We start from the raw sequence: 12,500 nt of genomic DNA, 5'->3' as shown, positions 1-12,500 counted from the left end.
TTCTGCTCTATTTTCGTGAAAGTAAAGGAAAAGAACTTCAAAAACATGCATTGATTTTGAACTAAGAAGTTCGTAACGTAATAAAAACCAACTCATTAAATTAACGCAACATTGCTGACTAAAACTAACCTTCCTCAAGTTTTCAAAACTTTCAACCAGTACTCGATTAGCGAGTCCTTTCTCTTTAACGTTTCATGATGAATTGGAAATAAATGTGCCATTCTTTAGCCCACCTGGAAATTTTTTCCTGGCATTTTTGTCGCCATAAGATCTTGACTAATGCTTGAAGTAATGTGTGACATATTACAGTCATGTTACCTGCGCAGTAAAAGTTGAACACAAACAATTGGCGCAAACGTCCAAAGGAAAATTCCCTTGTCAACATCACATGGTCTGAAATGGGAAAACAAAAGGTACAAGCTAAAGAGGTCTTTTTCCCTGCTGTACATTGTAAATGTGGTCTGCTGTCATACATGTACAACATGTACCTGTACATACTGTGGCACTGTGACCATTGAACCACAAGGCCTCGACCAATCAAATTCAAGTTCCCAACCTCTGAGATTCTTTATGAGGAGTAACAGTTTCGTTGGTTGATTTTTTCAATGGCTAACTAAAACACTGTATTTTTTATTTTATTAAACTTCGCCTTCTAAATAAACTATTAACAAAACATGACAATGTAAACAGAAAATAAACAAATACTGGGTTAAGGCAGGGTGTCCACAACAGCTGACGCCAATTACTTTATTAACTATTAATTCGTTAGTTTTTGTTGTGTGATAGTGTGTATGAAGATGATTCCCTCGTGGTCAATCCAAACAGTGTTCGAGAAAGGAAATTACAGCAACAGGTAGGAAAGTGGACCAATAAATATTTTCGATGTAATTTTCACAGACGAGTGCGCCTGCAGTCGACGTCAACGTGGATTAACTTCTTAAATCTTTGTTTCGCGAAGCCAAGCCATGAATTGGTTTGTTGTGGTTCGAGAAATTATTGTTAGAGATTGTTTTGCTGGTTTTAAACTCACACTATTGCAAAAAAGAGGTGAATTTTGCAAGATTGTGCCTGCTATAGATGTTTAACACAGTACAGTGTTCAGTGATCAGCTAAACAGTTTTGACTAGCAGTGCTAGAAAGCTACATGATATTGTACATGTAATAATTATTGGTACATGTAGATTAAAATGAAAAAGGTAAATATTATATTTTTTTCAAATTTACCCAAATTCAATCCATTTCAATCCTCTCCAGTTTTGTCCATCCAGGTCCCTTCTTGGCTTCCCTACAGGTGTTTTGTTAGAGTTCTTCTATAGTTTTGAACAGTTACATGTATTTTGATATTTTAGTTAATTCTACCATTCAATCAGTGCTGAAATTGCCTAAAATTGTGTGACCTAGCCCCTTTAAGTGGGATAAGAACACCAGTTTTTCCTCATAGAGTGGAAAAACATGAAATAAATTCTGTTTGGAATGAAATGTCACATATCTGTGTAAGGTTGAAAGAAGAGAAAATGCTAAATGAAATTTGCTTGTGGAAAGTGGCATACTGTACACCAAAGTTTAGTCCAGGTGTTAGTAGGCATTACAGTATGTTAAGCATCATGGACACTCTCCTCTCACTGCAAAGTTTTCCCTGTGACAGAATCATTAATTTATCAAGATTTGTTGTCCCAGTTGCTTTTAATAAATAATACTTTACGCCAAGTTTCACTTACAAATTTGTTTGCCACTACAGAGAGACCTTATGAGGAAAAAACAGGAAATGAAACGTGCACAGCCAGGTCAGTGATTTATAACCTTTTTTTTTTTACCTAGAGTACATATAGGTGTACTGTAGTAATAATGCAGGGCAAGAATGTTATCTTAGTTATGGAGCAAGAGAGTGTCATGACTGTATTAGAGAAGTGTGTCAACCTGTTTGTTGATTATGTCAAATGTCATTATTACATAATGATTATTGATCTTTGTTTATTATGTAAAGCAGATGTACATGTACAATGTAAACAAAAAAAAACATATTTTGCGAAGTTTTGGATGGTCTTGCAACAGAAAGGTTCTGGTGGGGTCAGCTCTTGTTGTCTTTCAGGTTTGATTGCTTCAAGGATCAGTAAATCATTGACCAACATTGCTTGTTTGGTTGTGTGTGTTAATGCAAAGACGGGTAATTTAGCAAAGTGAACATTTATGGTTTTGAGTTTGAAGCTTTGCGCGCGCAAAATAAAGCCATAGTAAACCAAAATGTTCATGTATTCGGATTCTTCTTTCTATTATCTTTTTGGTGATATATAGTTTGCTGGAGTTTTACCGAAAATAACGCTCATACGAAAGATTTCCCAGAAGGCACCCCAAAAAGTTAGCCAGGGCTTGAGACTAACTTTTCATCTCACTAACGTAGTGGCTAGTATCAGGTCTGATTTCACTAGCCAAATCTAAATTTGCACTAGCCTGTCTCATCATGCGCAGTTTGTAAAAACTATCCAATCTCGACCCCAGAGCTCTTCTCTTGACTGAGGGAGAGAAGAACTCTGGGGAACCCTGAAACAAATTGTCTTCTCGTTGGTTTTGGTGAAGAAGAATTAAAAGCGTCTCTAATTGGTGCATTCATGTTTAGCATGAGGAGTTACCCTGTAGCAGGCGCCGTAACATTCAAATAGCCAATTTTTGGATACAAGAACCTTCCGATGCATGTTCTCACTAGTACATAGAGTTTCCCAGAGCCTTGGGTCGATCCGAGGCTCTGGTGACGAGACTGAAAACTATGCCACATTTGCAAACACAACCTTCGCTTTTAGTAAATATTTCCATATTCTCATATCCATCCTCGCAAACAGCGGCACAAATAACCTGGAGTTTACGGTTTCCCTTATTTTTCTCACAAAGGCAAAGTTTTCGCGGCATTGAGGCCAATTTTCTCGGAACTTTTGCCATATCTTTGCAACTCACAAATGCACTGGAGTATGGAAAACGTGGAATAAAGTAAATTCATTAATAAACCGTACATAAAACTAAACTGCTTGTTAGGAGGTCTGTGGAAAGGCTGTTCCTTTGATTATAAATTGAGCTATTTGCGATTGAAATTTCAACATGAAATCGCCATTCTACGCATGAAGCACAAAAGCAGTGGAATGCGGCAAAATAACATCTTAAATTGGATAAAAAGGAAATTTGGAAGGACAGAACATACATGTACATGTAGTTAGTGGAGAATTGGCTCATATAAGCAGTCTTTTTAATAGATTTAACAGCATTATCCTTGTGTTTTATGCTTGAAGGATTTTTCGGAATCAATCACTGTGCTCGCTTGAAAGTTTTCTCTCTTTTTATGTGAGATTTGAACACCATTCCTAGTAAACAAGATAAGGCACTCCATATTATCTCTTTCTTTCTTTTTTTTTTATTCGAAATAAATTATGTTTGGATTCAACTTCTAAACAAGTACCTGATCTGTTTCCATATGTACACGTAACAACATCGCAAACAGTTTGCGATGGCTTGATCGTAAACACTGTCACTTTTCGATTGTGTTTGCGATTCTATTTTTCATATGTGTGATTGCTTTACGCAACCTGATCTCGTGACATCGTAAGAAATGGGCGCAAAATTAAAAACAGAATTAGGTTTTTACATCGTGTTCAACCTCTTCTTATGTTGGAGCTGTTGCAAAGAAGAAGGCAGAGAGGAATTGTCAAGATGCATTTTTGAGGAGCAGCAATGGCTGCAGCATAGCCAGTATCAAATTCTAGTGCAGGAACTGGCTCTTCGTGATCGAGAATTTTACTACAGGTACATTTGGTGTGCGGTATTTCCTCAATATGATATTCATTAAACTCACACTGTTTTGAGGAGTATTCTCATTGCCACAATGTACTGGGATGCTATTTTCATTACTCTTCGTCAAAGCAAATCACATGCATAAAAGTTATCGTCGATTGATCGCAAACAGGCAGAAACAATTTACGATTGCGTTTCCATATCGTTGTTTCCTCTCTTTTGCATTCATATGCTACTTGTTACGAACAGCATGTAACGATAGAGAATTTTCTATCTCTTGCGTCTTGTTTGCAATCATCGACAATTGATTGGAGATGAAACTGTTTGCGATCAAGTTGTCGGAAGGTGCTTGCGGTTCCTGCCAGTTCTTGCAATTGCTTAGAGGACTTCAATTTATTTAAGCAGAAATTAAAGACTCATCTTTTTATTGAAGCTTACTGATAAGATTTTTATTGTGTTTATCATTTTTATTTTGTTTCATATATGTATATTATATAGATATTTTTATATATTGTAATGCCTGCATGATCATATTAATGGAATGCGCGCAATATAAGCAATTAAACTAAATTAATTAATTAATTTACGATCAAGTTCCACATGATTTCACATGTGATTAATTATTTGTAATGGCTGGGAGCAGGGAAACTGTTATCCGCGTTTGCGTTTTCAGTTTTTTTTTTTTCAACTTATCATTTTGTAAGGCAGTAAATTCCATAGAATCTGTGCACAGTTTCTGTTTTTGTTAGTTTCTATTCCCTCCTTCTGCCCCATTCATATGAAATAATTTTTTTTTTGTTTTCATTCAGAACTCCACTGCATCACAATAGTTACTAGCCCCATTGGCTACTGAAAGCTCAAAATCTACTAGCCTAAACTGAAATTTCACTAGCTTGTGGCTAGTTGGCTACCGTTAGTCTCAAGCCCTGTTAGCAGTAACCTTAATTAATAATTAAGTAATTCTGGGCTCTTGAAAAATGACTCAAGTTACTAACTTTTAATGAATTCTAATGCTTCTGAAAGGGTTGATGAGCTGAAGGTTGTGTTGTTCTCTCATTGAAAAAGAACATGGGATTTTTAGAGAACAGAAATTTTGTCATGTGACTCCTCTTATCTATGAAATTACACTGGTTGCCGATTAAATATAGAATTGATTTTAAAATACTTTTAACTACTTTTAAGATTCTAAATTTTTTAGTGCCTACTTATTTATCGTCACTCATTTCTCTTAGGCTCCCATCTAAATACAATCTAAGGAATTCTAGTGATAACCTTTTACTTAGTTACCCGCGTTTTAAATCTAAAGCTACACTAGGTGATCGTTCTTTTACCTGTGCTGCACCGAAACTGTGGAATGCGTTACCATTTGACATAAGAAGCGCCAGCACAGTTAGTATTTTTAAAGCCAAGCTAAAAACTCACCTTTTCCGTCATGCATTGTTATCATAGTTGTTTTTATTATTGTGAGTTTACTTGTGTAATATTAGCTTTTTATAATAATGGAAATTTAATCTTAATTGTAATTTTAGCTTTTTAGCCTTTCTATTTCGCTTTTAATCTTGTCCTGCGCATTTGAACATTTTATGGAATTTGCGCATTATAAATGTCCTATTATTATTATTATTATGGGATCATAGGGCTGTGATTAACAAAGATCAACTGAAATGAAATGTGTTTTTATTTAAATTCATTATGGATAGTTCTATGATGTTTTTTCTAAAGCAGAGGTAGTTGTCGTAGGTCACACAATGTAGGTAGTCGCATGAAAGTACAGTATAGTATTTAAATATACATGTAATTACATTTGGACATCATTTGTAGCCAGCATGATCTGTGTTAAGCAAAATTTACTTTTTTGGTGCCAATCAGGTCAGTTTTTGCCTTCTGCACATTTTACCGGTATTTGTTGCCTTTATACCAGAATACATGTCATTATCAACCTCCAAATTTTACTTTTGTTATTATTGTTTCAGTCTGCTTAATAATATTGTTAGATTTCTTGTTTCCTAATTCAAACAAAAAACAAAAAACAAAAACGTCACATTCACTTCCTGTCTTTTGAGGCTAAGAGGTGATAGCAAGCCAGACTGCAGCTTTCGAGAGCAGGTGCTTTTGGGACAGTAGATATCTGTATTTCCTAACAGTGTTCTAATAATTATTCATTTTTGTTTTCACGTTGACTATTTGAGCTGCAGTGGTGTAATACAATGTACTTCAAAAACATAATTTGTCATTAGGTATGTACGTGTATGATACCACCTGCAATATGTACAATGTAAGCGCAATTTTTTTTAAATTTTAAAATACCTGTCTTTAAGTAAGTGGTTATGCAAACACTTAGCATTGTGCAATACTGGAAGTTTATAGTGTCGGTGAAGACATCTTGAAGAATTGTACAGTAGTCTTCATTTTAGAATCATTCTAATTTTTTAATGATTTGCCTTGCATAGTTGACCAATACTAAAAAGATACGATAGCAATTTTTTTTCATTCAGAGGGGTTACCATTAAAGAAAAACAAGTTGCATGATACACAGAATAAGCTTGGCAATGTCAGTACAATAATTATTATAATTACCGGTATATGAGGTTTGGTGTTAATTTTTCAGTATGCAAAGTTAGCCTTGTACATGTACGTACTGTGTTGAAATTTAAGGTGGTTCTCTTTAAGGTGTCAGTATACAAATGTACGTGTACCCCAAATTTGATAATAAAGCCAAATTTTAGTCTTTGTTATTCCCAGGTACATTCAGTACATCTCATAGAGTTCTTTTAAGAACAAGAATGTCCAATATGTGGCAAAAAAAACTATGTAAGGGAATTTTTATTTTTGTCTCCTTCAAAAGTAATGAATATTTAGCAAAGCTAATGCATGTTTTGTAACAGCGTATAAAAAAATAGGTCCGCAATGCGTACTTGGGGTCTTATGCTTAGCTTAACTCCATTCAGCCCTTACAGAATTTGGTACTACGGTCTCACTTTTACCATGTGCGTGATTGGTTTAAAATTTGCCATAACAATGCAGCAGTGAAATGAGTTCCTTAAGACCTGACCTGTTCAGAATTTTACATCGATGACTTGCCACTAAAATTTCTCTTAATGCCATTTGCACAGTTTAGACAACTCTTGCTGAATGCTACATCATCTCTATCAGCTATTTACCAGTAACAGAAGCACTAGATTGGCTAAGAAACAAGCATGGCACTGTCATACATTCATATGATCTTATAAATGATCAAAAGAATGCTGAAATTCAACAAGAATTGTAAGATGAATCATCACTAGATGAGGCATTCAATGAACAAGTACTCTCAGAGCTTGGTGCAAATCCCCACACTACTGGAAATCAGTCCATCACCAGTAACAATGTATAAACAGCCAAGAGAAATATCTGATGACCAATTACGTCGATCAGTTACATGTAGATCATTACATAATAAAAAACGCAACCTAAAGCTTACAACAGGGTGCTTTCATGGACTAGAAATAAAATGAAAACCTCAACAGTCTGAAGTCACAAAATGTTGAACCAGTTTATTTGTTTACAACTGGAGGTGGTGGTGCTGGGAAAAGCCATTTGATGAAAACACTTTACCACACTGTAGTAAAAACCTATAGACATGCTCCAATGAATCCTGAGATTCCAACAGTGTTACTAGCAGCATCTACTGGAGTAGCAGTAATAAACATTGATGGTACACACAGCATTAGCAATACCTAAAAATACAGGTGATGATGTGGAGGAAAGTCCAGGTCCTACAATGCTTGACATCATTGATCCAACAACCACTGTGTCCGCTGACTCTAGTCAAGGAAATGAAGCAACCTTTGGTGAGAATGCTAGAAGCAATGTGTAGCAATGTCACATACTGCTATGATATACCACCAAATACAAGATATTAGTTTGTGGGCTAATTCTACTTTGAACAATATTTTGGTTATTGGAAATAACCTATACAGTTCTATAACATGTTCTGTGCAAACAAATGACTATTTGCTGATAACTGATGTTCCAGACATGGTTTCAATATTTGATAAAGTGTATTCATTACAATATACACCCTTTTAATAAGTCTAATATATGCCGTTTTCCGCTAATGACATCAAACTCATGCTTTTAAAATTTATTCAGAAATGTACAAAGGCTTCAAAAAAGAAAAGAAATCAGAAAAGTTTTAGGCCTTTGTACATTTCTAAATAAAATTTGAAAGCAAGAGTTCGACGTCATTAGCAGAAAACAGCATATATTAGACTTATTAAAAGGGTGTATAGTGAGTCATTTACTGGAAGTTTGTTCATGACATCAAACATTGGTCCATATATGTCTCTTAGAAATTCACTTCTAGGAGTATTTTCAAACTCTCAACGGAATTACAATTGTCGTTTGTTAACTAATGGCATTAATACACTATATTGCAATAAAAACACGTACTCTATCAAATATTGAAACCATGTCTGGAACATCAGTTAACAGCAAATAGTCATTTGTTTGCACAGAACATCTTATAGAACTGTATAGATTATTTCCAATAACCAAAATATTGTTCAAAGTAGAATTACTCTTGTATTTGATGGTATAATACCAGGAAGTGACATTGCTACACATTACTTTACCAGCATTCACACCAAAGATTGTTTCACTTCCTTGACTAGAGTCAGCGGACACAGTGGTTGTTGGATCAATGATATCAAATATTGTAGGACCTGGATTTTCCTCCACATCATTTGCTTGCCTTATAAGCAATGGGATATAAACATTGTAGCACATCATTTGTGCAAACCAAAACATCACCTCCTTACACGACTTGTAATGTCCAACAACTTGTTTTAATGTTGGCAAGTAAAACATATTTAAGTAAAACATCATAAGCATCGTATTCCAAAATCACCCTCGCACACCTGAAAGTGCATCCTTGACTTTCACAAAATTGTTGTGACAGCCGATCCTTGACCAGTATTGTTCGATTGTTGTTCCCATGCTGGCGGCTAGTAGCAGACAACAGTAAGAGTACGAAATACTATTCTTTGAGAGTGCAAAACTCTTATTCAATGCCACTATTTTTTAGAGTACAATAACTCTTTCAGTTTGGGATGTAACCCACACTGACATTTCAAGCCGATAAATACTGGTTTGTGATAGCTTGTGAGATACTTGTGAGGTATGTGGTGCGCAACGGATTTCGAGCCAATGAATGTGGGCTTGCGAAAGCGTCTTAGCTTCAGTGCAATCCGCACTAAACACAAGCCGAGTCTAAATAAATAATGTTGGCTTGCGAGAGTAAACAACTCCCGTATCGATTCCACTCAGCGACGTCACCTGGATGAAATAAAAAAGAACAAACAAGGCAGGCAAAGGATAGTTAATTTTCGAAATGAAAGAAAGAAAACCAATCTGAAACAGCACAACAGATCAATTTTGAAACACAAATAACTTACCTTACAACTAATTTGCGACGGAAAAATCTTCAAATTTTTCCCAAAACAGGGAAAATGACCGCAGATTTATTTGCAAACAACGAACGCTAGAAGCAATGGCCGACACTTGAAAAACAATGACCTCGCAATTACGAGTACCCAGTCTACAAGCCAGACTGTCACATGTGTTCTCGTCCTCAAAGTGACAAACTGACAAGATTTGCCTCTGACTTAGGGGTCTTTATGCATAATGCATAAGACCCCAAAAATAAACCAGACAACCAGACCCTGTTTTTTAGATCAAGGTGTGAAGAAAATGTAGCGATGTCGATCACTTTCTGATTCTCTGTTTAAATTCTGACCGGAAAGGAACTCAATTCGTGAAACTACATACTTTTGGAAATGGAGCGCTATTTTAGAAAAGGTTTTTTTTATTTCTTGCCTTAAATCAACTAATAATCGGATTCAATTCCTCAACTTCCAGAAAATTTATACTTCATTGGGGTTTTTATGAAACATGCGACCGTGAGGCAGCGACAACGTGAGGTTGCCATTTGGGGTACATGTACATGTATACTGATACCTTAAAAGGAATTAAACCAAAAATAATTTTCTTAATATTTAAACCTCAAGGTGTACATGTCGAGGTGCATAAATTTTAGTGGTGATATGAAGGATAGTGTTTTTGTACCCAAAATCAATGTTGATATATGGACTAGTTAATAAATTACTTATCTCCTCTCTCTCATAGGAATGGTTCAAGCCAATGCTGTAGCTCGCCCAATGTCCCGTCATTCAGAGAGAACCCCTGTTGCCTTTGGAGGAACACAATTGCATGGTGGGTAAAATAATGGGTTACATTTTTTTTTTTTCAGTGCATGGGAATGTGTAGGCTGGATTGACCACACCCAGCCAATCAGAAAATTGCCTGTCTGCCAAGTGCAAAATGCAATTGGCTGAATATAAAAAGAATTTAATACAACTGGGATGGGAGCTACAGTCTATGTCACGGACAACCAACTTGGACCAGTGATTCAGCCATTCTTAGGGAGCAGGATTTTAACTGCACTTCCAAAATGGCTAGAAATCGAAATAAAATTACATGTATGACTGTATATTTGAAGCATGGGTTATAGACGAAGGAAAAAAGTGATCCTCACACTTACATGTATCTGGACAATTTGCATGTAAGCACTTGTGGAAGATTGGGTCGGGCAAGATGTTGGTGTAGACGTGTTTGTGTTAGCTCCGTTCTTGGATATGGCACATGGCCAAAAATATTAAAAGAAAAACGTGGAAAAGCTCCTCAACATCCTCTACTGAAGAAAACTTCTCGCCCGATGACAAAAGGATAAAACATAACGTATCATTCACAGATTCTGAGCGTAGTAGCGAGTCGGATGAGGTGCTCACTTTGCTGAAAATGGCGGAGACGGTAATGCCAAAACTAGACCAAGTGTTAGAAAAGCTACAAAAATTAGAAGATCAAATTCAATCAGTGGACGAGAAAGTAAGTAGCCTTCAAGTCAAGGTCAAAAGTTTCGAGGTGTTTAAGAAGGAGACAGAAACGAAGATTAAAGAGCTTGAGGACGGTTTGAACTTCGCTAATGCAGAAAGAGAGTCGTTCAAGAAGAATTTTCAAGAAATACAGAGTCAAGTTCACCTTCTCAGAGACGAGAAACTGTATATGGAGGTTTATCAGCGGCGTGAGAATCTTCGTTTCTTTGGAATTAAAGAAGAAAAAGATGTAAACGAAGACACGAGGGAGGTTTTGGTTGATTTTTTAAAAACCGAACTCGGCGTGGAAGATGCTGATAATATAGAATTTCACAGGGTGCACCGAGTTGGGAAGCGGACTTCCTCTGTTGGAAAGCCTAGACAAATAATTGCGCGTTTTTTAAGATACCCTGATCGTGAGGAGGTCATGTCAAAGGCGAAGAAATTGAAAGGTAAAAACTTTGGAATCTCACCGGACCTTCCAAAAGAAATTCTAGAGCATAGAAAGAAGAAGATGCATCGTTTTAAAAAGGCAAAAGAAGAGGGTAAGACCGTCTACTTTAGTAGGGCGGAGCCTGATAAGTTGTTTATTGACGGTGTTCAAATATAAAAACGTAAAATCTAAAACTTCAGGTCATGTATAAAAGTATTTCTTTACCAAATTTGCATTATTTTTTTCCAAGAACTGGGTTTTTTTGTTTCCATTGTTACTAGGTGTTATGAGGATTGCAAGACCCTTTGTGTTAGTAGCTCTATATTTAACAGCTTTCGCTGGCTACTTTTTTAACTATGTAATTGTGTGTCGTAGTTTTGCTTTGTGCCTTTTGTTTTCTTTTTCGCATTTTAGCGGGCTAACTTTATATTGTTCTTGTGTGAGGGACATGCAGTGCACCCATGGCTTGAGCTTCACGTATTCAGATGCCTCTTGACGTATTTATTGTTCCGTTCTCTTCACTGAAATGAAACTTTGAAATCTTCACTAATCGGAATTTAAATTTTAGAATTCTATCTCTAAATGTTCGGGGGATTCGCTCTTTTGACAAAAGAAAGGCACTTTTTTACTGGTTAACAAAAGAGAGATCCGATATTATCTTTTTACAAGAAACTTACAGTACTCCAGACGTCGAAAAGTTTTGGAAGTCGCAGTGGAGGGGCGACATTTTCTTTAGTCATGGTTCGGAGCACAGTAGGGGGGTTATGATTTTGGTTAAGGAGAAATTCGATTGTGATATTGAAGAACGCCAAGAAGATGAACAAGGAAGATTTATTATTTTGAAAGGTGTCATTCAGGGATATAGTTTTGTTTTTGTCAATATTTATTCCCCAAATAAGACCAAAGATCAATGCATCTTCTTCGAGGAAATTCAAAAACAGCTCGATAAATTAGAATTAGAGGATAATTGTGAAGTTATTATTGGAGGCGATTTCAATGTTATTTTCAATGCTGAGTTGGATGGAGCTGGAGGCAAACCTCAAGTAAGAGAATCCTGTAAAAAAATTGAAGATTTGTGTTCATCTTATGATCTGACTGATATCTGGAGAATAAGAAATCCAGATACTAAGCGCTTTACATGGAGACAAAAAAACCCTACAATACAGCGACGTTTGGACTTTTGGCTAATAAGCAGTAGTGTTCAAGAAGAGGTAGAAGATGTAGATATTATTCCTGCAATAAGAACGGATCACTCCGCTATTACAATGCACATAAACGGAATTGAAGAAACGGGACGGGGACCTTCCTTTTGGAAATTTAATTCTAGTCTTTTAGAAGATGATGAATATATCTCTTTTGTAACTGAGAATTACAGTGATTGG

General features: G+C 36.0%; 1 protein-coding gene across 1 annotated transcript in view; it reads left to right on the top strand.

Moving 5' to 3' along the window:
- LOC138042282 (tubby-related protein 3-like) overlaps positions 1–12,500 on the top strand; it is a 29,787-nt gene that overhangs the window by 4,712 nt on the left and 12,575 nt on the right. The window contains exons 3-5 of the mRNA XM_068888129.1: positions 787–853; positions 1,739–1,784; positions 9,940–10,026. Of these exons, the coding sequence (XP_068744230.1) occupies positions 787–853; positions 1,739–1,784; positions 9,940–10,026 (200 nt within the window). The remainder of the gene's footprint in view (positions 1–786; positions 854–1,738; positions 1,785–9,939; positions 10,027–12,500) is intronic.

The sequence above is a fragment of the Montipora capricornis genome, chromosome 3 (assembly GCF_036669925.1).
Source record: "Montipora capricornis isolate CH-2021 chromosome 3, ASM3666992v2, whole genome shotgun sequence".
Lineage (NCBI taxonomy): Eukaryota > Metazoa > Cnidaria > Anthozoa > Scleractinia > Acroporidae > Montipora > Montipora capricornis.
Note: the sequence above shows the minus strand (reverse complement) of the source record. Positions and strands in the feature narration are given on the sequence as shown.